Source organism: Pyrus communis, chromosome 13, assembly GCF_041283825.1.
Source record: "Pyrus communis isolate YQ-2024b chromosome 13, ASM4128382v1, whole genome shotgun sequence".
Lineage (NCBI taxonomy): Eukaryota > Viridiplantae > Streptophyta > Magnoliopsida > Rosales > Rosaceae > Pyrus > Pyrus communis.
This window is the reverse complement of record NC_142577.1, coordinates 6,026,327-6,054,314: the sequence shown is the minus strand read 5'-3', so window position 1 is coordinate 6,054,314 and position 27,988 is coordinate 6,026,327. Positions and strand designations below refer to the sequence as shown.

At 38.3% G+C, this 27,988-nt stretch overlaps 1 protein-coding gene across 1 annotated transcript; it reads left to right on the top strand.

The window, feature by feature from the left end:
• The first annotated feature begins 5,177 nt into the window (after positions 1-5,177).
• On the top strand, positions 5,178-15,423 carry LOC148691661 (uncharacterized). The gene is made up of 2 exons (XM_088683376.1): positions 5,178-6,989; positions 15,328-15,423. The coding sequence occupies exons 1-2, from the start codon at positions 5,178-5,180 to the stop codon at positions 15,421-15,423; spliced, it is 1,908 nt and encodes a 635-aa protein (XP_088539502.1).
• The last annotated feature ends 12,565 nt before the right edge of the window (positions 15,424-27,988 follow it).

Here is a 27,988-nt window from a genome sequence, read left to right as displayed (position 1 = left end):
GTGATCAAGTATTCCTAATTTGCAACCTCATTGTGATGTTCAACTTAGATTACCAAATGAGAACCATTAAGAACAAGAAAACTTGAAAGAACCAAAGAAATCACATGGCAGGATGTATGCATAGCAGTTTCTTCATTCATTCACATGTCTACCAAGATTAAGCATAATGTGTACTATAATCTTGATAAAATAGTTCATAAGCAGGCCTAATGGTGATCAAACATTAAGATTAACAAACAAATTAAACTATAAAACCAGTGAATGAAACAAGAACACAAATTGGTAGTTTGAATACTTTAACTTAATAACATAGAGTAGTTTTGCAAGGCTACATCGAAATCCCTAGCTATGAACTTAATTACACAACATGATTACAAAATATATAAATATCAAGAATAACATGAGAGAAATTAAAGTTCATAGAACAAACCCCCTTGAAGCAATTCTGACGCTGAACTTCTCCAAGAACAGCGCGGCTGCATGGTTTCTTTGGTGGCAGTGGATGGTGAAGGGAAATAGGGTTTTGTTTCTAGAAGAAAGGCTAAAGAAAGAGAAGAGAGAGAGAGCTTTGGGGGCCCTCAAGGGGGGCTTGTGTAAAACTTATCTAAAACCCTAATATTTATATCCTAAATGGGGCTGCAAGATATTCCAAAGTGATCCCTGCAACTTAGCCTTTATTTTGCACGTTTTTTTCCATATTTGGCACCTCCAAAGCAGGCTAGATATCCCAATTCCTTTCCCATTCTGTTCCTGGTCTTCTCACAACCCAAATTCATCTTGGATTCTTTATTTGGGCTTCAAAACAGGCCACTAAACTTCTTTCCATGTCTGAATAAGGTCAACCCCAAAAATGGCATGTTTTCGTTTATTTTTCTTTCAAATTGATCCTAAAGCACATGTTGCACACTAACATAAAATACGGTAAAATGCAACCAGTTGAACTCAAAAACATCAGAAAGAGACTGGAAATGGATGGTATAAATGCATGAAGCATATGAGTTATCAAACACCCCCAAACCTGGTTTTTGCTAGTCCTCGAGCAAAATTATAACTAAAAACACACATAAACAATAAAATCTAACTATACCACTTTCCCTGGCTAAACGATTGCACTGAGCATGTGCAACAAGCTTTTAAACCTCTAGGTGTTCCTATTCAGAGGAGTTGTGTCCCTTGAGGGTTTACAGTGATGATGCCCATAAACATCTACAGACTCTGCAAACAAATTGGTTAAAACATACTTGAAACAAACTAATAAGAACCAATGAAAGCTTTGTCATACATTCAAACCAAAAGTCTGCCACTTCAAAGAATCGTATCATATGTAGAGTGTAAAAATATTACTCCATGACTCAAGACTTCAAAGACACTATACTCAAATGCCAAAGATAGAATTTGCCTCAACTCTAGTCCTCACAGATATCACTCAAATTTTCACTCAGTTCCTAAGGTGTAGTCTCTCCACAAACACATGTGAGTGAAATTATGTAAAAAGGATTAAAAAATTCTCACATATGAAATGTGAAATAAAGCACAATTTCTGAACAGATCTCATGAAATTAATTAAATACTAAAAATATGGATAGCACATGTACTTACCAGCACCTATGAATACATCCCTAAAGATCAGCTAGGTCTTTCACAAGGCTATAATGTAGGGCTTAGGCTATGGGCTATGAAAGAAAGGATAGGAAATACTAGAGCTTGGGACATACGAAAGTGTCTTTGTTATGAAATAAGCAGGCTTTTCACTTGAATTGGCCTTTGTTATTTGTTCTTGGCGTCCAGGACCCATGCATGATAATGGGAAGATTTGGGAATTGCATCTTCTTTGATTTTTTTTTTTCTGTAACTTTTATTTTTTATTTTTTATTTGCAATTCCAGCACATGTTACCTCGGTACACGCCACGTTCTTGATCTAGAGCTCAATCTATCTGTGTCTTCATTACTTTAGTATTCACCAAACTATAAGGTATGGATGTAATGGGCTAAGATGAGTAGAGTTTGGTGTGGGTGATGAAAGAACTAGGCTAAAAGTGTTTGGCTGCAACAAGGGTGAATGGAGCACACAAAGGGATGGGAATTAGGCCTTTTAGTGGTTAAAACATGCATAGCCTAACATCGCCTCAATGAGTTCGTTCATAGGTGATAATAAATACATGGTATCTACAACATAGGATTATTCTTGCCATTCAATCAAGGAGAAATAATGAGATAATTGGAAGTGAGTCTGAAAGAAAAAGATAGGAATAGAAACACTTTAAACCTTCTCAAAGAAGCAAATAGGCTCAAAATAGCTCACTAGGGTAATCTTCACTATTCTTCTTCCAGAATTTGCGCATGGTACTTTAACCATCATAATTCCAAGAGTAACAACTTTGTAAAAGAAAATAAGATATGAAACTTTTTCATGTCAACACTGTAGTTTTGTTTATAAACATAGCCCTCATATACATTCACATTATTAAGCAAAAACAAACTTAACCAAAACTAAAAACAAACGAAAATTTTCAATCCCACACCCCCACACCTAAACTAAGCATTGTCCTCGATGCTTAAAAATGAATGGAATGCATGCAGTGTAAATGGGCAGAGCGTGTGGAATGAAAATAAAATAAAACTAAAAGACACAAATAAAAGGAAAGAACACAAACCCAGCTAGTTTGCCTCCTAGCAAGTGCTTTATTTAACGTCTAGGCAAGGCGCGATGGGTATGATGGATGAATGCCTAGGGAAGCAAGAAGTCAAGGTACCTTCGAACCTTGGTCGGAAGAAGTGGTTTCTTTCGAGGGACTTTGAATATGGTGCGTTGAATTTCCACAAGGACTTGATTATAATGGCGTTTGTGTCTCTCCTTGTGAATAAAATGCAAGACCATATCCTCTTCCTTTGTTTGAGATGGCAGCAAGGTCTCATTATCGAACTTCAATTCTTTTTCCTTTTGAAATGGCAGCAAATTGATAGGAGCATATTTATGCGCCTTAGTTAGCTAGTTCTTATGCATTTTTGTTATGTTTTCTTCGTTAAAGTAGTCTTTTATGCTACTTTCATGTGTTTTCGGGTTAAAGGACATATTACATGAAATGATGCAAATTGGAGCCTTTTGGAGCGAAAGAGGAATGAATGAGTTGAAGTCTTGAAGAAACGACGAAATCCTACTCCAACGATGAATTCTTACCAAAACGAGGAATCCTACTCAAACAAGGTTTCCTATTTTAGGAAAGTTGACCCTAAGTTTCCCGTTTTGGTAACCTTTCCTAATCTTAAACGTCCGCATTTTCTAGCCACTTTGAAGTCCTTGTAGGCGCTTTAGGACACAAAACGAAGGCCCTAGGGCCCTTAACACCCAATGTCGTGGGCTTTAGCCCAAGTCCTTTCCCTTGCCGTGCAAGGGGGGGGCATTTTAGGCCCAAATCCATGCATTAAACCCTAAACTCTATTCACCCTAATTCACAAACCGCAGCCATCATTCTCTCCAATTTTTTTAGTCCTTTAGCCGCAGCCACCATAACCATACATTCCCATAATTCATTCCCTAAGCCGTAGCCACCAGATTTTTATATTTTCTTCTTAGCCGTGACTTCCCAAAAAGACTCTCCCAAATTCTCCCATAAATCCCATGCATGCCATTTCTTATTCAGCACCATATATCATTTTTTATTCTTCTTAGCCGCATCATCTAACCTAAGCCGCAAGCCATCCCATTTTACTCCCTCACAACCCGTGCATTCCAAAAACCCTAAATAAAATATTCAGCCATTCTCCCATTGATTCAACCTGTCCGCAGCCACCATACTTCCATTCTCTAAAAAAAAAACAGCTGCATATTATCCCATTTTTATCAACAGCCGCAACACCAATTCCAGTTTTTCCTTCTCTGCCGCAGCACCACCATCCATTCTCCTTCCATTCCACACCTCCACACACCTCCACACACCCTTGCCGTACCACCCAACCTCCCTAAATCCATTCCCAAATCAGAAAAACCTCCAGAAATTCCATAGACCATCTCTGCCGCAAGAAAGGAGAAGAGGAAAGAGGAGCTTCGACGCGCACCAATTCACGAGGATTCGTTGGGCGTTCTAGGTGTAATCAATCCTTTGTGCTTTATGTTTAAATTCATTTGTAATTCTCTTTTTGTGACCATGAGAGGCTAAATCCCCCTAGTTAGCTAGGGGGTGATTCGAAACCATGTTTATGCTTGCAATATGAATTGATTACTTTTGGTTGGAATTTCATAAGTTGTGGATTCAATTCGTTCATCTATTTGATTGATAACTTATTTGTGTATGTTGATTGAGAGTGCACGCTTAGTTTTCATGCATGAATATGATGCTAGATTATAAGGGAGTTTCACCAAATAGTTACAATCTTATAATCACAAGTAGTGAAGGTCGCTTGAAAACGATCGCGTTGAATGAATTCTTAGCATAAGTTTCATGCAATTCATAGTAACAAATGCTTCGTCAATGCTTATGTTTTTCATAGAACTTAATGATTCTTGCTTGTATCTCTATTATGCAATTCATGTAGGGAACTTGTAGGGAATGTTTTGGGTTGTCGTATGCAATCATCCAACTTAATAACTTGTGGAAAAACTGAGGGTTAATTAGTGCAATTCACGGTTAATTTGGAGTGTTGAGTTTCATAATTTATCGAAAGACCAACTGAAAATCAAAGTGTATGCCAGTGTGACATGTGTGGAGAAGCACCTTGTAGCTACCGTTCATTCATATTTTCATCACATTCATATTTACATTCTGCATTAAATTTACAATCTGTGCATTTAATTTATTTTTGTCAAAACCTCAATCCCCCTTTATCTTAGTGTCTAATTTAGTTAGAAAGTGTCTTAATTTGTGTTTATAAGTGTTTTGTATTCTTTGAGTCTAGTTTAGTGTTTTTAACGTTTGTTTTACGTTTTTGAGTCAGTTTCCAAGTGATTTAGTAATCCCTCCTAATCCCCGGTTTAGAACGATCCCTACTTATTCATATACTACAATTGTCACAAGAGGGTTTTAATTTGTGTGCTTACTTAGTTCGCATCAAATTTTTGGTGCCGTTGCAGGGGATTAGCAACTTTGCTAATCCCTTGGATTGTTTACTTTCTGTTTATTTATTTATTTTGTTGAAGTTTCTGATTTTGTTTTGTTTTTCTTGTTTTATGTACTAGTGCATGACTCGGAGTTCTCAACCGATTCGTGAGCGTATCTCGGACTTTGACAGTGACTTTGAGAGGACTTTGAGGCGAAGGAAGAAGCATCACGAATCAAATCCGCCAAGCCCGGAACCTGAGCTTGACGAACAAGGCCTAGAAGAGGAAGAAGAACCCACGGCAGGGATCTTTGAGGAACCCACGGTAGGGATATTTGAAGAAGTCCAAGGCATGGCGGTGGACAACCGTACACTCAAGGAGCTTTCCGCCTCAGGTTTGGATAATGTCGCACCCTTGTGCATTCAATACCCCACGGCTGCCCATGGTAAGACGGATGAGTTTGAATTAAAGTCAAGTTTGCTTCATCATATTCCTAAATACCATGGCTTGTCCATGGAAGATCCTAACAAACATTTGAAAGAATTTGAAGTAGTTTGTTCTAGTATGACTCCCGTCACTGTTGACGGGAATATCTTGAAGATGAAGGCTTTTCCATTCTCTTTGATGGATAAAGCCAAAGATTGGTTATATGAGTTAGCTCCCGGCACTGTCACTTCTTGGGAGAGTATGAAGAGAGCGTACTTGGAGAAGTTCTTTCCAACTTCTCGCATCATCCTCCTACGCAAAAAGATAAGCGGAATCCAGCAAGAAGAAGGTGAGTCTTTTCCTTCGTATTATGAACGATTTAAATCACTGGTTGCTTCTTGTCCACAGCATCAGATGAAGGAGGAGTTGCTCTTGCAATATTTCTACGAGGGGCTCCTACCTCTAGAACGTCAAATGCTTGACGCATCGGCGGGTGGAGCATTGGTGGACAAAACGCCCAGGGATGCCAAGGTCTTGATCGCGAACCGAGCATTGAATGCTCAACAGTATGAGGGAGTAGGCCAAAGAGGACCCCCACGGCACCAAGTACATGAGGTAAGTTCAACGTCCGATCTTCATTCACAATTGGCTAATCTTACTTCTATTGTTTCACAGATGGCCGAGGGAATGAAGATGCAAGGACCTGTGGTATGTGGCGTATGTTCTATCCAAGGACATGCCTCTGAAAAGTGTCCTCAACTCATCGAGAATGGCGGATGGGAGAGTGCGAATGCCATTGGGTTTCAAAGCCAAAATCAGTCAAGACATGATCCATACTCCAACACGTATAATCCGGGGTGGCGAGACCACCCAAATTTCAAGTGGAGGGATTCCCAGCAACCTCAGAACCAAGGAGGCTTTAGGCAACAACCTCCGGGGTTCTTTCCCAAAACCTACGGCCCACCCCAAAATCAAGCCCAATTCGGCCCAAGTGCCTCAGGTACGTCTCTTGACAATGATGCACTTCTTAAGATACTAACTAAGTTGTCTAATGGGCAGGAAGATCAAGCGAAGGCTATGCAAAACCAAGATAAGAGGGTGGATCAACTTGAGAAACAAATTGGGCAGATTGCCGAGTTTGTAGGTAAGTTTCGAGATCCCGGACAACTCCCTAGTTCCACCATTCCAAATCCGAAGGGAGGCTTCGAAAGCGCAAAGGCCATACTATTGAGAAGTGGAAAAGAAGTCGGGGCAGGTCCTACACCATCACCATCAAGCCCCGAAGAGGATGAAAAACGAAGAATCGAAGAGGAGGAATCAAGGCAACCCACAGCAAAGGTGGACATACCTTTGCCGCAAGCTTCAAATGACCCCAAATTGTCCAATTCGGCCAATAAAGGTAAAAATGTGTTAAATTCAGTTCCTACTAATGTTTTCCCTTCGAATGTCCCTTTTCCTAGTAGGTTCAGGCAAACGAAGAAAGAAGAAGCTGAAAAGGACATCCTTGAGACGTTTCGTAAAGTTCAAGTGAACATACCCCTGTTGGATGCAATCAAGCAAGTCCCGAGGTATGCCAAGTTCTTAAAGGAGCTTTGCAACACGAGGAAGAGGATGTCGACCAAGGAAGTGGTAAAGGTAGGTGAGAATGTGTCCGCCATCTTGCAACGCAAACTACCGCCCAAATGCAAGGATCCAGGTAGTTTTACCATTCCTTGTGTCATTGGGAATACTAGATTTGAATCTGCCATGCTTGATTTAGGTGCTTCTATAAATGTTATGCCATATTCCATTTATGCATCTATGAACTTAGGAGCATTGAAAAATGAAGGGGTAATAATACAATTGGCTGATAGATCTAACGCCTATCCAAAGGGAGTTTTGGAAGATGTTCTTGTACAGGTTAATCATTTGGTCTTCCCGGCGGATTTCTATGTCCTTGAAATGGATGAATCGGACCATGCTCCTTCGCTGCCCATTCTACTTGGAAGGCCATTCATGAAGACGGCCCGGACGAAGATTGACGTGTATAGTGGAACTTTGTCCATGGAATTCGATGGGGAAGTTGTTAATTTTAATCTTTCTGATTCCATTAAATACCCTAGTGAGGATCATTCATGCTTTTCTATTGATATAATTGACTCTTTGGCGCAGGGATATCTCGACGATTTGAATGACGATGCGCTTGAAAAAGTCATTACACGAGGCATGGAACTCAAAACAAAGGGGACAGATTGCATGCATGCCCACGGCATACAGAGTCATCCTATGCCGTGCCCCCTAGTGAGGAATTACTTGAAGTTGTGGCTGCCCTTGAGTCCTCACCTAAGCTTGATGGTAAGTATACTAACCGTGAGTCCATTCCCATTTCGACTAACAAATTGCTTCCATCTATCATTCAGGCACCTACCCTTGATCTCAAACCATTACCGGGCCATTTGAAGTACATTTTCTTGGGGGAAGAGGAGACATTACCGGCCATCATTTCTTCATCACTCACGGCACAAGAAGAGGAGAAACTAGTGCGTGTTTTGAAGGAGTTCAAATCTGCCCTAGGTTGGACGTTGGCCGATATCAAAGGTATTAGTCCCGCTACATGCATGCATCACATATTTCTTGAGGAGGGGGCCAAACCAACTAGAGAGGCTCAACGCCGTCTTAACCCTCCGATGATGGAAGTTGTGAAGAAGGAGATAATCAAGCTGTTAGATTGTGGAGTTATCTATCCAATCTCGGATAGTAAGTGGGTGTCACCGATCCAATGTGTGCCGAAGAAATCTGGAGTGACGGTTGTGGAGAACGCGGAGAATGAGCTAGTGCCCACCCGAATCCAAACCGGTTGGCGCATATGCACGGACTATAGGAAGATAAATGCTACCACGAGGAAGGACCACTTCCCATTGCCGTTCCTAGATCAAATGTTGGAAAGGTTAGCGGGTCATTCATTTTATTGTTTTCTTGATGGATATTCTGGTTATAATTAAATTGTTATTGCCCCGAATGATCAAGAAAAGACTACTTTTACATGCCCCTTTGGTACATTTGCTTATCGTCGCATGCCATTTGGTTTATGTAATGCACCTGCTACATTTCAAAGATGCATGATGAGCATATTTTCTGATTATGTCGAGAAAATTATTGAGGTTTTTATGGATGATTTCAGTGTGTTTGGTAATTCATTTGATGGTTGTTTGAGTAATCTTAGTTTGATTTTGAACCGTTGTGTTGAAACAAATCTTGTGCTCAATTGGGAAAAATGTCACTTCATGGTTAAACAAGGTATTGTTCTAGGCCATATTATTTCTGAAAAAGGCATTGAAGTAGATAAATCTAAGGTAGACCTTGTTCGTCACTTACCCTCTCCAACTTCGGTTAGAGAGGTTCGTTCGTTTCTTGGCCATGCAGGTTTTTATAGGCGGTTCATAAAGGATTTCTCAAAGATTGCACAGCCATTATGCCGATTGCTGCAAAAAGAGGTGGCGTTTGAGTTTGATGAAGCATGTTCCACGGCATTCAAGCACCTCAAGGAGGCTCTCACTTCGGCTCCCATTATCACACCTCCAGATTGGAGCCTTCCATTCGAGTTGATGTGCGATGCTTCGGACTATGCGATTGGTGCTGTTTTGGGGCAGCGAAAGGACAAACAACCTCATGTTATTTATTATGCATCTAGAACATTAAATGATGCTCAATTAAATTACTCAACCACTGAAAAAGAATTACTTGCTGTGGTATTTGCATTAGATAAGTTTCGGTCATACTTACTTGGGACTAAAGTTATTATTTTTACTGATCATGCAGCTCTCAAGTATTTGCTCACGAAGAAGGAGGCCAAGCCTAGACTAATTCGATGGCTTTTGCTCTTACAAGAGTTTGACATTGAGATTCGGGATAAGAAGGGTGTGGAGAATGTGGTGGCTGACCACCTAAGCCGAATGGTGCATAATGAGGAGTCCCTACCCATTGCAGAGACATTCCCCGATGAACAATTGCTGTCCATAAAGGTTAGTACACCTTGGTATGCCGATATAGTTAATTTTTGGGTGTCAAAACGTATTCCAAGTGAGTTCAATAGGCACCAACGTGATAAACTTAGGCATGATGCATGGTTTTATGTGTGGGATGATCCATACTTATGGAAATTTTGTCCCGATCAGATTATACGTCGTTGTGTGCATGATTCTGAATGTCATTCAATCTTGAGTTTTTGTCATACATATGCATGTGGAGGGCACTTTGGCACACAATGCACGGCCCTCAAAGTGTTACAATGTGGATTTTATTGGCCTAGTATTTTTAAGGATGCTAGAACATTTTGCTTAACATGTGATAAATGCCAAAGAATGGGTGGCATTAGTGCAAAGGACCAAATGCCGCAGGTTTCTATCCTAAATGTTGAAATTTTTGATGTTTGGGGTATTGATTTTATGGGTCCCTTCCCTTCATCGTATGGTTTCATGTATATTTTGCTTGCGGTTGATTATGTGTCAAAATGGGTGGAAGCCAAGGCCACCCGGACTAATGATTCTAAAGTGGTTGCAGAGTTTATTAGAACTAACATTTTTGCAAGGTTTGGAATGCCACGAGTGATCATTAGTGATGGAGGGTCACACTTTTGCAATCGGACCATTGAAGCGTTATTGAGGAAATACCATGTCACCCATAAGGTTTCTACACCTTACCATCCTCAAACGAATGGCCAAGCCGAGGTTTCCAACCGAGAGATCAAGCAAATACTTGAGAAGACTGTTGGGCCAACAAGGAAGGATTGGAGCTTACGGTTAGATGATGCACTTTGGGCGTATCGTACGGCGTACAAAACTCCCATTGGGATGTCCCCCTTTCGACTTGTCTATGGCAAGGCGTGCCATCTTCCCGTTGAATTGGAGCATAAAGCACTTTGGGCCATCAAGAAGTTTAACATGAACCTCGATGAAGCAGGAAGTCAAAGGAGATGGCAATTAAATGAGCTTGATGAGATAAGGCACGAGGCGTATGATAATGCAAGCATTTACAAGCAAAAGACCAAAGCTTTCCATGACAACATGATCCGTGGGAAATCATTCTCAATTGGGCAGAAAGTGCTATTGTTCAATTCCCGTTTACGTTTGTTTCCTGGTAAGTTACGTTCTAAGTGGATTGGACCATTTGTTATTACTGATGTTTTTGTTCATGGTGCAGTCCAAATCCAAAGCTTGAAAACGGGACATGAATTCAAGGTGAACGGGCATCGTTTGAAGCCCTATTATGACACCTTTGTGGAGCATGCCGTGGATGACATACCCTTGGAAGCCGTGGGCCCTAGTAAAGTTTGAATGGAAGTTTCGTCCGGCTGGAAGACGTTAAAGCAAGCGCTTCGTGGGAGGCAACCCATGCAATCAACAAAGGAAGAACTTGGGAATCGCTCCACACACAGATTTGCGTCCCTAAACCCTTTCCTTTGTTGCTTACTTTATGTTATGTGTATTGTGTTTTTAATTGTGTCTAAAACATTGAGGACAATGTTTAGTTTAAGTGTGGGGGGGGTAACATTCTGTTTTGAGATATTTGTGCATGAAATTCGTAGGGTATTACCACCTAACATGTTTAAACTTGTTCTTTGCTGTTTTTAAGTGTTTTTAAGCTATTTTAGAGTGTTTTAGAGTGTGTTGTCTTAAAAATCCGAAAATACCATAAAAATTTGAAAAATTGTTTTGAAAAACCCAAAAAGAGTTGTTTTTGTGTGTTTGTTTGTGTCGTAGGTCACCTTCCAACACAATGATGAGGATTTGGTTTTTAATTGCATGATGGTTAAAGAAAGTTACAAACATGGTTGGACGTTTGATATACTCTTTGGTTTATGCTTGGTTGTCGTTATAGTTTACGAATTCACATGTAATCACAAATGATAAAAATCAGTTTTTGTAACATGCTTAAAGGAAGGAACTTAAACAAACGCTACATCCCTGTGAGACTTGAGCCTAAACGTTATTTGGAGAGTTATAATCTTTGCATCATTGTTTTCTAAGTCGTTGCATGATCTCATTATTCTTTGCTTGGTTACTACTTAGAAGGCGTTTCATCACTTAGTTCCAAATGCTAGAACTCATGCCCATTTCATTCAAAGCATGTCATTGATTTGCATAACACGTATTCAAGATGAAGTGGTGTAGTGAACACCATAGCCAAATTGCCATATTTCCCTTTTCATTTGTTTTGTAGGATTTAACCCCGTTGAGCCTTGTGTAGCCTACTTTCTTTGTTAACCCACATTATCTTCACCTAGCCTAGATTAGGACCATCCGTACCCTTGTTCTTGAAGCATAGTAAGCATGAATGAATTCCCTTTGATTAATGTGTGCAGAAAATAAGTGTGCGGGAAAGTGTATTCATGTGAGTTTTTGTGCCATAGGCACGGTTAAAAAAAAAAAAAAAAAAAAAAAAAAAAAAAAAAGAGAGAAAAAAAAAGAAAGAAAGAAAGAAAAAGAAAAGAAAAAAAAGTGGAAAAAGAGTTGAAAATAGTTGAAAAGTATTGGTTGATGAAGTAAGGGCCCAAAACAATGAATTAGGCCCTAAGAGTTGTTTGAATCTCCCCTATTTGTTTAAAAGTTGATTTCTGCATTCTAAGGGAATTCTAGGTCTTAATTTCATTACTTTACTTATTATTGCTTAAAGAACTTTTGTTTTTCCCTACCTTTCCTTGTTAGCCAATACCCTAAGCCCCGTTACAACCCTTGACTTCTATCTTGAGTGTTGTGCATTTCAATTGTGGAGTTTGAATTTGGTATGAGCATATGGTGTCACTGGTTCTCGCATCTAAGTAGTAGCATTCCATTCATGAGATCATATCTAAACACGTTTAATTACTCCAGAAATTGTGATTCTTTGTTATAACATATGTGAGTACTAGTCTTTCATGTTTACATCAATCTTCTCACATATAACTAGTGTAGGGTGTGTAGTCAGAAAATCTGAGTGAAAATTGAGTGCATAACTAGTGAGGAATTGAGGGAATTCTCTAAGGCATGTTACTACATTCAAAATGTGTTTTAATTGATTAAATGCGAACTAGTGAATGGTGACTATGATTAAGTATGTGCTCGAGGGGAAGGAAGACTAAAAGCTATGTGAGTAATGATTTTTGACATGTCATGTTTCATTGGAAATCCCTGAGGCAAACGTTGGAAGGTTTAGGTTTTGTTTTGGTTAGTTTGTTTTGTTTTGTTTTGTTTTCTTTTGTTTGTTTTGCTCGAGGACTAGCAAAAGCTAAGTGTGGGGGAATTTGATAGGAGCATATTTATGCGCCTTAGTTAGCTAGTTCTTATGCATTTTTGTTATGTTTTCTTCGTTAAAGTAGTCTTTTATGCTACTTTCATGTGTTTTCAGGTTAAAGGACATATTACATGAAATGATGCAAATTGGAGCCTTTTGGAGCGAAAGAGGAATGAATGAGTTGAAGTCTTGAAGAAACGACGAAATCCTACTCCAACGATGAATTCTTACCAAAACGAGGAATCCTACTCAAACAAGGTTTCCTATTTTAGGAAAGTTGACCCTAAGTTTCCCGTTTTGGTAACCTTTCCTAATCTTAAACGTCTGCATTTTCTAGCCACTTTGAAGTCCTTGTAGGCGCTTTAGGACACAAAACGAAGGCCCTAGGGCCCTTAACACCCAATGTCGTGGGCTTTAGCCCAAGTCCTTTCCCTTGCCGTGCAAGGGGGGGCATTTTAGGCCCAAATCCATGCATTAAACCCTAAACTCTATTCACCCTAATTCACAAACCACAGCCATCATTCTCTCCAATTTTTTTAGTCCTTTAGCCGCAGCCACCATAACCATACATTCCCATAATTCATTCCCTAAGCCGTAGCCACCAGATTTTTATATTTTCTTCTCAGCCGTGACTTCCCAAAAAGACTCTCCCAAATTCTCCCATAAATCCCATGCATGCCATTTCTTATTCAGCACCATATATCATTTTTTATTCTTCTTCGCCGCATCATCTAACCTAAGCCGCAAGCCATCCCATTTTACTCCCTCACAACCCGTGCATTCCAAAAACCCTAAATAAAATATTCAGCCATTCTCCCATTGATTCAACCTGTCCGCAGCCACCATACTTCCATTCTCTAAAAAAAAAACAGCCGCATATTATCCCATTTTTATCAACAGCCGCAACACCAATTCCAGTTTTTCCTTCTCTGCCGCAGCACCACCATCCATTCTCCTTCCATTCCACACCTCCACACACCCTTGCCGTACCACCCAACCTCCCTAAATCCATTCCCAAATCAGAAAAACCTCCAGAAATTCCATAGACCATCTCTGCCGCAAGAAAGGAGAAGAGGAAAGAGGAGCTTCGACGCGCACCAATTCACGAGGATTCGTTGGGCGTTCTAGGTGTAATCAATCCTTTGTGCTTTATGTTTAAATTCATTTGTAATTCTCTTTTTGTGACCATGAGAGGCTAAATCCCCCTAGTTAGCTAGGGGGTGATTCGAAACCATGTTTATGCTTGCAATATGAATTGATTACTTTTGGTTGGAATTTCATAAGTTGTGGATTCAATTCGTTCATCTATTTGATTGATAACTTATTTGTGTATGTTGATTGAGAGTGCACGCTTAGTTTTCATGCATGAATATGATGCTAGATTATAAGGGAGTTTCACCAAATAGTTACAATCTTATAATCACAAGTAGTGAAGGTCGCTTGAAAACGATCGCGTTGAATGAATTCTTAGCATAAGTTTCATGCAATTCATAGTAACAAATGCTTCGTCAATGCTTATGTTTTTCATAGAACTTAATGATTCTTGCTTGTATCTCTATTATGCAATTCATGTAGGGAACTTGTAGGGAATGTTTTGGGTTGTCGTATGCAATCATCCAACTTAATAACTTGTGGAAAAACTGAGGGTTAATTAGTGCAATTCACGGTTAATTTGGAGTGTTGAGTTTCATAATTTATCGAAAGACCAACTGAAAATCAAAGTGTATGCAAGTGTGACATGTGTGGAGAAGCACCTTGTAGCTAGCGTTCATCCATATTTTCATCACATTCATATTTACATTCTGCATTAAATTTACAATCTGTGCATTTAATTTATTTTTGTCAAAACCTCAATCCCCCTTTATCTTAGTGTCTAATTTAGTTAGAAAGTGTCTTAATTTGTGTTTATAAGTGTTTTGTATTCTTTGAGTCTAGTTTAGTGTTTTTAACGTTTGTTTTACGTTTTTGCGTCAGTTTCCAAGTGATTTAGTAATCCCTCCTAATCCCCGGTTTAGAACGATCCCTACTTATTCATATACTACAATTGTCACAAGAGGGTTTTAATTTGTGTGCTTACTTAGTTCGCATCACAAATCATCTTCCAAAGACTCCAAATATGGCACCTAAAAAGATGTAAACAACATGGAGAATCCAGCACAGATTTTGAAAAACATTCAATTAAATTAGAGGATAGAGGAAAAGCTTCAAGCACTATGCCCGGCACAGTTTCACCAAGCACATCTATGGCTGACTCATCATGCTTTTGTTTGACAAATCTCCCTGGAAAAGGAATTGGTGGAACATATGGCTTGGGAGGAATGAAAGGCTCTTCATCTTCGTAAAGCTCAGGAACCTTATGAAAATATGCATAGCAAGCTTCCTTTGGTTGTTTTTCTTTCTGTTCTTGATCATCACCACCGGATTGATGTTCATTTAATGCCTGGACAATCTGCCCCAATTGAATTTCCAACTTGGTAAGTGTAGTGGAGTGTTCTTGAATCATGCTACTCGTTGATTGTTGAAATTGTAAAGTGCTTTGAGCAAAGAGCTTCAAAGTGTCCTCCAAAGTAGTGTCAAAGGATTCCTGCTGTGATGGAGGTGCAAATGCTTGATTTAGAGCTTCTATGTTTTTCTAAGAGCCATGATAAGAGTTCTTCCAAGCAAGGCTATATGGTTGCAGTGGCTCTTGGTTAGAGAAACACAGACGGTGTGAGTGCTCACGGATAACTGTAGGAAACTCATCTCTCCTTGGGCAGAATTGAAGAGGATAGCCAATTTTAGCACATAACGGACATTTGTCGTACATCTCTCTATACTACCTGAAATTAAACAACCTAAAATGTACATTAAAAATCTAAACTAAGAAAGGAAAAACAAAAGGGTTTATAAAGCAATTATAGAGGATTGAAATTAGTCCCCAGCAATGGCGCCAAAATTTTGTTGTGTTCCTTTCAAGTACAAATACAAGGATAGTATAATGGCACAAGTAAAGGTGTCGAGCTACAGGGGCTGATTAGAACTCTACAAATGACTAGCTTTATGTGAACCCTAACTAAGCAATGAAAATGAAAACTAAATTTAGATTTTTGTTTTGGAAACTAAAATTACTTAAAATGCATCACAATATAAAGATGAATGATAGATTGATTCAGAAATAATGGGAATGGAACTAGGGATACCGATTTCACCATTACAAGCTAATTCCATGAAAATAAAGTCAAAATGCATTCAACTTTCCAATCTGCTACTAAGGTTCATTTTACACATTTATGATCATCCATTTGATGTGTGGGTATGATCAAGTACTCCTAATCTGCAACCTAGTTGTGATGTTCAACTTAGATTACCAACTAAGAATGCATTAAGAACAAGAAAACTTCAAAGAACCAAAGAAATCACATGGCAGGATGTATGCATAGTAATTTCTTCATTCATTCACATGTCTACTAAGAACAAGAAAACTTCAAAGAACCAAAGAAATCATTTGGCAGGATGTATGCATAGCAGTTTCTTCATTCATTCACATGTTTACGAAGATTAAGCATAATGTGTACCATAATCTTGATAAAATAACTCATAAGCAGCCCTAATGATGATCAAACATTAAGATTAACAAACAAATTAAACTATAAAACCAGTGAATGAAACAAGAACACAGTTTGGTAGTTTGAATACTTTAACTTAATAACATAGAGTAGTTGTTGTGTTCCTTCCAAGTGCAAATATAAGGATAGTATAATGACACAAGTAAGGGTGTCGAACCACAGGGGACTGATTAAACCTCTACAAATTACTAGCCTTATGTCACATCCCAAACCGGCTCTGCCGTAGCACGATATTGTCCGCTTTGGGCCACGCCCTCACGGTTTTGTTTCTAGGAACTCACGCGAGAACTTCCCAATGGGTCACCTATCCTAGGATTGCTCTCGCCCAAACTCGCTTTACTTTGGGGTTCCTATGGAATCCGAAGCCAATGAGTCCCTAAAAGGTCGTATGCTATATGGAGGTAGGCATGTACATATAACGCACATCACCCCCTTTCCGTTGGTCGATGTGGGATGTTACAATCCACCCCCCCTCAGGGGCCTTACGTCCTTGTCGGCACACTCGCACCACACGGCAGAGTGGTTCTAATACCATTTTGTCACATCTCAGACCGGCTTCGCCATAGCACGATATTGTCCGCTTTAGGCCATGCCCTCACGGTTTTGTTTTTAGGAACTCACGCGAGAATTTCCCAATAGGTCACCCATGCTAGGATTGCTTTCACCCAAACTCATTTAATATCGGAGTTCTGATGAAATCCAAAGCCAGTGAGTCCCCAAAAGGCCTCGTGCTATATTGAGGTGGGCATGTACATATAAGATACATCACGCCCTCTCCGTTGGTCGATGTGGGATGTTACACTTTATGTAAACACTAACTAAACAACGAAAATGCAAACTAAATTTAGATTTTTCAATTGAAAACTAAAATAACTTAAAAATGCAAGAAAGATAAAGATAAATGAAATGTTAATTTAGAAATAATGGGAATGGTGCTACGGATACCAATTTCACCATTACAAGTCAATTCCATGAAAATTAAGTCAAAACGCATTCAACTCTCCAATTTGCAACTAGGGTTCGTTTTACTCATTTATGATCATCCATTTGATGTGTGGGTGTGATCAAGTACTCCTAATCTGCAACCTAGTTGTGATGTTCAACTTAAATTACCAACTAAGAATCCATTAAGAACAAGAAAACTTCAAAGAACCAAAGAAATCACATGGCAAGATGTATGCATAGTAGTTCTTCATTCATTCACATGTCTACCAAGATTAAGCATGATGTGTACTGTAATCTTGATCAAATAATTTGTAAGAAACCCTAATGGTGAACATTAAGATAAACAAACAAATTAAATTATAAAATCAGTGAATCAAACAAGAAAATAGATTGATGAATCGAATACTTTAACTTAATAACACAGAGTAGTTTTGCAAGGCTACATCGAAATCCCCAGCTATGAACTTAATTACACAACATGATAACAGAATATATAAAAATAAGCATGATGTGTACTATAATCTCTATCAAATAATCTGTAAGAAACCCTAATGGTGATTAAACATTAAGATAAACAAACAAATTAAATCATAAAATCAGTGAATGAAACAAGAAAACAGATTGATGAATCGAATACCTTAACTTAATAAAATAGAATAGTTTTGCAAGGCTACATCAAAATCCCCAGCTATGAACTTACTTACACAACATGATTACAGAATATATAAATATAAGAACAACTTGAGTGAAATTAAATTCATAGAAGAAACCCATTTGAAGCGAAGGGAAATAGGGAAATAGGGACCCCATAGGAACGGATGGCAAAGGGAAATAGGGTTTTGTTTTAGGAAGAACGGTTAAAGAAAGAGAAGAGAGAGAACTCTGAGCGACCCCATTGGGGGCTTGTGTAAATGTGATCTGAAAGCATGTTAAATGGCGTTGTAGCTAATTGTAAGGAGATCTCAACCATTAAGCCAAAGTTTTGAACATTTTATCTTATTTGGTTCATCCAAATCAGGCTAGATATTCCAATTCCTTTCCCATTCTGCTTCTAGTTTTCTAACAAGCCAGATTCTTCTTGGATTCTTTATTTGGGCTCCAAAACAGGCCACTAAACTTCTTTCCACGTTTGAATAAGGGTCAACCCCAAAAATGGCATATTTTCACGTCTTTTGCCTTCAAATTGATCCTAAAGTACATGTAACTGCACACTAACACAAAATAAGGTAAAATGCAACCAGTTTAACTGAAAAACATCACAAAGAGACTAGAAAAGGATGGTATAAATGCATGAAATATATGAGTGATCAAATACCCCCAAACCTGGTTTTTGCTAGTCCCCGAGCAAAACTATAACTAAAAACACACAAAAACAATAAAATCTAACGATACCACTTTCGCTGACTAAACGATTTCACTGAGCATGTTCAACAAGCCTTTAAACCTCTAGTTGTCCCTTGTCGGAGAAGTTGTGTCTCTTAAGGGTTTACAGTGATGACCCCCACAAACATCTACAGACTCTGCAAACAAATTGGTTAGAGCATATGATAGGAGCATATTTAGGCAACTTAGTTGGCTTGTTCTTGTGCATTTACGTTGTTATTTCTTAGTTCTTTAAAGTCTTTTAAGTTATTTTCGTATGTTTTCAGGTTCTAAGGGCTAAAGGAGCAAAGAAGTGCATTTTGGAGCCTTTTGGAGCACTTTTGGGCTAAGGATGGATAGCTTATGCTTGGAGCCAAAGTGTTGGACGAAATTGAAGGCCTTGTAGGCACTTTAGGACACAAAACAATGGCCCTAGCCCAATTACACAACCTTGCCGTGGGCTTAACCCTATTTCCCTTCCCTTGCCGTGCAAGGGGGAGCATTTTGGGTCCATTTTATGCACTTAAACCCTAGCCCTTTAACCATTGCAGCCCTATTCTGATTTATTCGCTTTCATTCATATTTTATTTCACCCTAATTCACCCTAGCAGCCACCATAACATTATTCCATCCCTTGCCGTGCATAACCACCCATTCCAGCTTTCCCCCCTTGCATTTCCAACTTTCCCACTTCATCATTGCAGCCACCAATCACCCTAGCTTTCACCCACATGCTCTCCCATCATCATTCCCTCTTTAATCCATTCAGCCACATGCTTTCCCATTCTATAATTTAGCCACAACTCCCATCATCATTGCAGCACATTCACTTCCATATTCCCTAGCTGTTTTTCCATTCATTCCCTTCATTATTTCAGCCACATGCACTCTTAATCATAGAGCCACATGCACTCTTAATCATTCAGCCACATTCTCTCACATTCTCTCCCATTCTCTCCTTATAAAACCATGCAATCCCATCACCTATGGAGAGGAAGCCTTTGCCGTGCATAACATTGCAGCATTTCCAGCATTTCCCCCATTTTCTGCACCTTTTCTCCTCCATTGCAGCCACTCCAACCACTCCCCATCCCTCCAAAACACTATCCTACCATCACACATCCATTCCTCCATACAAATACCACCCCAAAACCTGTCCTTAGACCTTGTGCCACAACAAAGAGGAGGAAAAGAGGGCCTAAACGTTCATACAATTCAAGTTTGAGTTGTTGGAATTTTTAGGTGTTTTCTCTCCTTGATTTCAATGGTTAAATTTACTTATCTTTGTCTTGTACGTATGAGGAACTAAACCCCCCATTAGCTAGGGGGTGATTCGAAACCATGTTTATGCTTGCAATATGAATTGATTACCTTTGGTTGGAATTTCATGAGTTGTGGATTCAATTTGTTTAACTGTTTGATTGATAACTTATTTATGTATGTTTATTGAGAGTGCACGCTTAATTTTCATGCATGAATATGACGCTAGAATATAAGTGAGTTTCACCTAATAGTTATGAACTTATATTCACAAGTAGTGGAGGTTGATGCGAACTAAGTAAGCACACAAATTAAAACCCTCTTGTGACAATTGTAGTAAAGATGCAAGTAGGGATCGTTCTAGACCGGGGATTAGGAGGGATTACTAAATCACTTGGACACTGACTCAAAAACGTAAAACAAACGTTAAAAACACTAAACTAGACTCAAAGAATGCAAAACTAAACAATAAAACACTAAAACAAACCAAAAGACTCAAAGAATACAAAACACTTATAAACACAAATTAAGACACTTTCTAACTAAATTAGACACTAAGGTAAAGGGGGATTGAGATTTTGACGAAAATAAATTAAATGCACAAATTGTAATTTAAAGGCAGAATTTAAATATGAATGTGATGAAATATGGAATGAATGCTAGCTAGAAGGTTCTTCTCCACACATGTTACACTTGCATACAAAATGATTTTCAGTTGGTCTTTCGATAAATTATGAAACTCAACACCCCGGGTTAATTAGGTCCGCTTAAATTAACCGTCAAGTTTTCCTTAAGTTAATGAATTGGATGATTGCATGCGACAACCCAAAGCATTCCCCACAAGTTCCCTACATGAATTGCATAATAGAGATACAAGCAAGAATCATTAAGCATCATGAAAACTATAAGTATTGACGAGGCATTCGTTACTATGATTGCATGAAACTTATGCCAAGAATTTATTTAACGCGATTGTTTATAAGCAACCTCCACTACTTGTGAAAATAAGTTCATAACTATTAGGTGAAATTCACTTATATTCTAGCGTCATATTCATGCATGAAAATTAAGCGTGCACTCTCAATCAACATACATAAATAAGTTATCGATCAAGCAGTTAAACAAATTGAATTCACCATTCATGAAATTCCAACCAAAAGTAATCAATTCATATTGCAAGCATAAACATGGTTTCGAATCACCCCCTAGCTAACTAGGGGGATTTAGCCTCTCATGTTCACAAAAAGAGAATTACAAATGAATTTAAACATAAAGCACAAAGGATTGATTACACCTAAAACGCCCAACGAATCCACTTGAATTTCTGCGCGATTTAAAGTCCTCTTCCTCCTTTCTTCTTGCTGCGGCAGAGAAGGTTTATTGTGTTTTTGGGTGATTTTCTGGTTTAGGGATGGGTTTAGGGAAGTGTGGTGGTGTGGCAAGGTGGTGGAGTGATGGAGGAAGGTTGGTATGGTGGCTGGAATGGTTGGGAAAAAGCACGGCTGGAAAGAATATGGGATATGGTGGCTGCGGCAGATTTTCTTTTTGGTTTATTAGGTTGAATGGTAGTGCACGGGTTAGGGTTTTAATAATGGGAATGAATGGAGTGCATGGAATGTTGGTGGCTGCAGATTTTTATGTTGTTTTGTGTGAATTCTTGCCGCTTAGGGAGGAAACATGGAATAGAATATTAGGGTCAATGGTGGCTGCTTAATGTTTTTAGAATGGATGCACGGTTTTTGGGGGGGGAAATTGAGGGAATGGCTTGCGGCTTAGGGGGGAAATATATGGAGAAAGGCTGAAATTTAATTGGGAAAAAGTGCGGCTAATAAGAATAAAAAATGATATGGTGGCTGAATAATAAATGGCATGAATGGGAATTAGGGTTATGTGTGTAGTCACGGCTAGGTGGGAAATTATGGTGGCTGAAAAAAAAATGAATTAAAGTGCAACAATTTGAATTAGGGTGCGGCTGCAACTTATTGTAGAACTAGGGTTATTAGGGTTAGGGTTTAAATGCATAAAAGGGCCTAAAAGTGCCCCCCCTTGCACGGCAAGGGAAGGGAATTAGAGAAAGGCACGGCTTAGGCTAGAATTTGGGCTAGGGCCTTCGTTTTGTGTCCTAAAGTACCTACAAGGTCTTCAAAGTGGCTAGAAAATACGGACGTTTAGATTAGGAAAGGTTACCAAAACGGGAAACTTAGGGTTAACTTTCCTAAAATAGGAAACCTTGTTTGAGTAGGATTCCTCGTTTTGGTAAGAATTCATCGTTGGAGTAGGATTTCGTCATTTCTTCAAGTCTTCAACTCATTCATTCCTCTTTCGCTCCAAAAGGCTCCAATTTGCATCTTCTTGCACACTTTGGCCTTGTAATCTGAAAATACACAAAAGTGGCCTTAAACACTAAAACAACTAAATAAACACAACATAAATGCACGAGAACAAGCTAATTAAGTCGCATGAATATGCTCCTATCAGAGGTTGCTTATAAACAATCGCGTTAAATGAATTCTTGGCACTAGTTTCATGCTCATCATAGTAACGAATGCCTCGTCAACACTTATAGTTTTCATGATGCTTAATGATCTTTGATTGTATCTTTATTGTGCTTTTCACGTAAAGGACTTTTGGAGAATGTTGTGAATTGCGTTGCGCTAACCCATCCAATTCATTAACTTAAGGAGAACTTGACGGTTAATTTAAGCGGACCTAATTAACCCGGGGTGTTGAGTTTCATAATTCATCGAAAGACCAACCGAAAATCATCTTGTATGCAAGTGTAACATGTGTGGAGAAGAACCTTCTAGCTAGCATTCATCCATATTTTCATCACATTCATATTTACATTCTGCCCTTAATTGCAATCTGTGCATTTTAGTTTAATTTCGTCAAAACCTCAATCACCCCCATATTTTGTTTAGTCTTAGTCATTACAATCTATCTTATTTTGTGTTTTTAAGTATTTGGAGTCTTGTGGACTTATTTTGAGTTTTTGTTAAGTGAGTTAAGTGTTTTAAAGGTTAGTTTTATTTATTTGAGTCAGTTTAAAGTGTTCAGCACCCCTAGTTAATCCCCGGTTAGAACGATCCCTACTTACATCATTACTACAATTGTCACAAATAGGGTTTAATTTGTGTGTCACATTCGTAACGCATCAGCATACTTGAAACAAACTAATAAGAACCAATGAAAGCTTAGTCATACATCCAAACCAAAAGTTTGCCACTTCAAAGAATCGTATCCTCGTAAAGTGTAAAAATATTACTCCATGATTCATGACTTCAAAGACACCATACTCAAATGCTAAAGATAGAATTCACCTCAACTCTATTCCTCACAGATATCACTCAAATTTTCACTCATATCCTAAGGTGTAGTCTCTCTACAAACATATGTGAGTGAAATTATGTGAAAGGGAATCAAAATTCTCACATATGAAATACGAAATAAAAGCACAATTTCTGAACTGACTCATGAAATGAATCAAACACTAAGAATATGGATAACACACACACACACTTACCATCACCCATAAATATATCCTCAAAGATCAACTAGGTCTTTCACACAGTTGTAATGTAAGGCTTAGGCAAGGGGCTATGGAAAAAAAAAGGGATAGGAAATACTAAAGCTTGGAACATACCAAAGTGTCTTCCTTGTGAAACCAGCGAGCTCACCTCTTTAATTGACTTTACTTGTTTGTTCTTGGTGTCCAGGACCCATGTGTGATAGTGAAAGGATTTGGAAATTGCATTTTCTTTGATCATGTTTTTTCATTTCTTTTCTTCTTTTTTTCTTTCCATTTCTCATTTTATTTTGGAACTTCTTTTATTTTGCAATTCCAGCACATGTTACCTCGGTACATGCCACTTTTTTGATGTAGAGCTTAATCATTATCTTTGTCTTCATCACTTTGGTATTCCCCGGACTATAGGGTATGGCTGTAATGGGCTAAGTATCTTTGTTTGACATGAATGAGTAGGGAAATATAGTGGTGAGAAAAGAAAAAGGCTAAAAGTGTTTGGCTTCAAAACGGGGTAATGGTACACACATAAAGGTAGGGAATTTGGCCTTTTGGTGGCTAAAACATGCATAGCCTAACATCGTCTCATTGAGTTCATTCATAGGTGATAATAAACACATGGTATCTACAACATAGGATTATTCTTAGCATTAAATTGAAAAGAAATAATGAGATCATTTAAAGTGAAGTTGAAAGAAAAAGATAGGAGCAGAAACACTTTAAACCCTGTCAAATAAGCAAATAGGCTCAAAATAACTCACTAGGGTAGTCTCCACTATTCTTCTTCCAGAATTTGAGCATATTACTTTTACCATCATAATTCCTAGAGTAACAACTTTGTAAAAGAAAATAAGATATGAAACTTTTTCATGACAACACTGTAGTATTGTTTATAAACATAGCCCTCATATACATTCACATTAGTAAGCAAAAGCAAACCTAAACAAAACTAAAAACAAACGAAAATTTTCAATCCCACACCCCCAAACGTAAACTAAGCATTGTCCTTGATGCTTAAAAATGAATGGAATGCATGGAGTGCAAATACGCAGAGCATGTAGAATGAAAATAAAATAAAACTAAAAAACACAAATGAAAGGAAAGACCACAAACCCAAGAAAGCGCTTTATTTAATGTCTAGGCAAGACTCGTTTGGTATGATGGATGAACGCCTAGGGTGGCAGGAAGTCAAGGTACCTTCGAACCTTGGTCGAAAGAAGTGGTTTCTTTCGAGGGACTTTGAATATGGTCGTTGAATTTCCACAAGGACTTGATTGTGATGGTGTTTTCGTCTCTCTTTGTGAAGAAGCAGATCCTCAAAAATTGTTGAAAATGTGGCTAAAGCAATGATTTCAATGGATGAGTTTGTGGCTGCTAAGGATGAATGAAATTCGTTCAAGGCAGCAATCTCATCGTCTAGCTCCGAATCATCTTTCTTATAATGAATGGGCAGCAATGATTTGTCATCCAACTTCAATATGTTTTCATCTTGATATGGCAGCAAATCATCTCCAAAAGACTCCAAAGATGGCACCTGCAAAGATGTCAAATAACAAGGAGAATCCAACATAACTTTTGAAAAAAATTCAAGTGAATTAGCAAATTGGGAAAGAACTTCAGGTTCAAGATCTTCTCTATGTATATAGGCACAGCTAGATTCCAATGATTGTTTAATGTTCACATCTTGACCATCACCCCAAGGTTGTTGTTCATTAACGCTTGGATAATCCACCCCAATTGAATTTCTAACTTGGTAAGTGCAGTGGAGTGTTCTTGAATCATGCTACTCGTTGATTGTTGAACCTGAAAAGTGTTTTGAGCAAGTAGCTTCAAAGTGTCCTCCAATGAAGTGTCAAAGGGGGTCTATTGTGGGGGAGGTGCAAATGTTTGATTTGGAGCTTGTATGTTGTTCCAAGAGCCATGATCAGAGTTCTTCCAAGCAGGGCTATATGTGTTTGACAGTGGTTGTAGTGGCTCTTGGTTAGAGAAACACATGTTGTGTGAGTGATCTCAGACAAACGTAGGAAACTCATCTCTCCTTGGGAAAAATTGAAGAGGATAGCCAGTTTTAGCACATAACGGACATTTGTTGTACATCTCTTTATACCACCTGAAATTAAACAACCTAAAATGTAAATTAAAAATCTAAACTAAGAAAAAAAAAAACAAATAGGGTTTATAAGGCAAGCAATTATAGGGGACTGAAATCAGTCCCCAGCAACGGTGCCAAAATTTTGTTGTGTTCCTTTCAAGTGCAAATACAAGGATAGTATAATGGCACAAGTAAAGGTGTCGAACCACAGGGACTGATTAGAACTCTACAAATGACTAGCTTTATGTGAACCCTAACTAAGCAATGAAAATGAAAACTGAATTTAGATTTTTGTTTTGGACACTAAAATAACTTAAATGCATCACAATATAAAGATGAATGACAGATTGATTCAGAAATAATGGGAATGGAACTAGGGATACCGATTTCACCATTACAAGCCAATTCCATGAAAATTAAGTCAAAATGCATTCAACTCTCCAATCTGCTACTAGGGTTCATTTTACATCTCTCTATACCACCTGAAATTAAACAACCTAAAATGTAAATTAAAAATCTAAACTAAGAAAAGAAAAACATATAGGGTTTATAAAGCAAGGAATTATAGGGGACTGAAATCAGTCCCTAGCAACGACGCCAAAATTTTGTTGTGCTCCTTTCAAGTGTAAATATAAGGACAGTATAACAGCATAAGTAAGGGTGTCGAACCACAGTGACTGATTAGACCTCTACAAATTACTAGCTTTATGTGAACCCTAACTAAACAATGAAAATGCAAACAGAATTTAGATTTTTCAATTGAAAACTAAAATAACTTTAAAATGCAAGATAAAGATAAATGATAGGTTGATTTAGAAATAATGGGAATGGAACTACGGATACCGATTTCACCATTACAAGCCAATTCCATGAAAATAAAGTCAAAACGCATTCAACTCACCAATCTGCAACTAGGGTTCGTTTTACTCATTTATGATCATGATAGAAGCATATTTAGGTGATTTAGTTAGCTTGTTTTCTTACATTTATGTTGTTAGTTCTTAGTTATTTTAGTATTTTAAGCTATTTTCGTGTGTTTGTAGGTCCACATGGTTAAAGTAGCAAGAAAGTGCATTTTGGTGCATTTTGGAGCTGTTTTGGGCATCAATTGGATAACATATGCTTGGAGCAAGATGGATGGACGAAATTGAAGTCCAAAGGAGGCTAGGAATCTGCTAAGAAGATGGAAGAAATTAATTCAAGACTTGGAAGAAAAGGAATCAATCACAAAGAAGGAAACATGAGTCAAACTTCCTTGTTTTGACTTAGTCAATCCTAATATTTCCTACTTAATTTCCAGCTATCAAAAGGGGTTCCTAATCAATTTGGGACACTTAAATATATGTCCTAAAAGCTCTAATCCCAGTCCAAGATGGAGCCACACCTTTCTTACCCTTTTCTTCCAAAATCTGCCACATATCTTCTTTCCCCTTTTCTTCTAGTCAATGCCGCAACTTTCCTTTCCTTTTCTCTTAGGATTCTGATTTGTTACCCTTTTCTTGGAGGATTTGGAGTCTTAAAACCTTCCCAAATTAATTACTTATTGCCTTAACCTTTCTCCCTCTATATATACACAATATGCTGCACATATTAGAGACTCTAGACATCCATAATCACTTTCTCACACAATCAGCCATCCTTCATCCTGTCTCCCAACATTTGCCGCAGCTTTGTACCATTCTTCCACCATTCATACACTTCCATACCTTCACCCAACCACCCATACATCATCCCTAAACCTTTGCCGCGCCCCCCTACCAACCTAAATCCATCCACAACCCAGAAATCCATCCAAAATTACCCAAAAGCTCTTGTGTCGCAGCTTTGCAAGGAAGAAGAAAAGAAGAAGAAGCCTTGGACGTTTGTGCATTCAAGTTGGAGTGTTGGAACGTTTTTAGGTGTACTCTATCTTTTGTTTTCAATGTTTAATTCAATTTTCCTTTGTTTTGTTGTGAACATGAGTGGCTAAACTCGTTTTAGCTAGGGGAGGCTTTGAAACCATGATTATATTTATGATATGAATTGATTAAGTCCAGTTGTGATTTCATAAATTGTGAATGCAATTTACTTAACTGTTTGATGGATAACTTATTCTTTTATGTTGATTAGGGAGGCCTACTTGATTTGCATGCTTCAATTTGGTGCTAGGATATAAGGGAGTTTCACATAATTGTCACAAACTTATATTCACAAGTAGTTAAGGTTGTTTTCACAATCATGTTAAGTAAATTTCTAGCATGAGTATCATGATGTCATAGTTACAAGTGCTTTGTCAATACTTATGATTTTTATTGAACGTAATGATCTTTGATTGTATCTCTATTATGATGTCATGTAGGGAACTTGTGAAGAATGCTTTGGGTTGTCATATGATGTCATCCAATCCAATAACTAAAGGAAAATTTGAGGGTTAATTAGTGATGTTGATAGGAGCATATTCATGCGACTTAATTAGCTTGTTCTCGTGCATTTATGTTGTGTTTACTTAGTT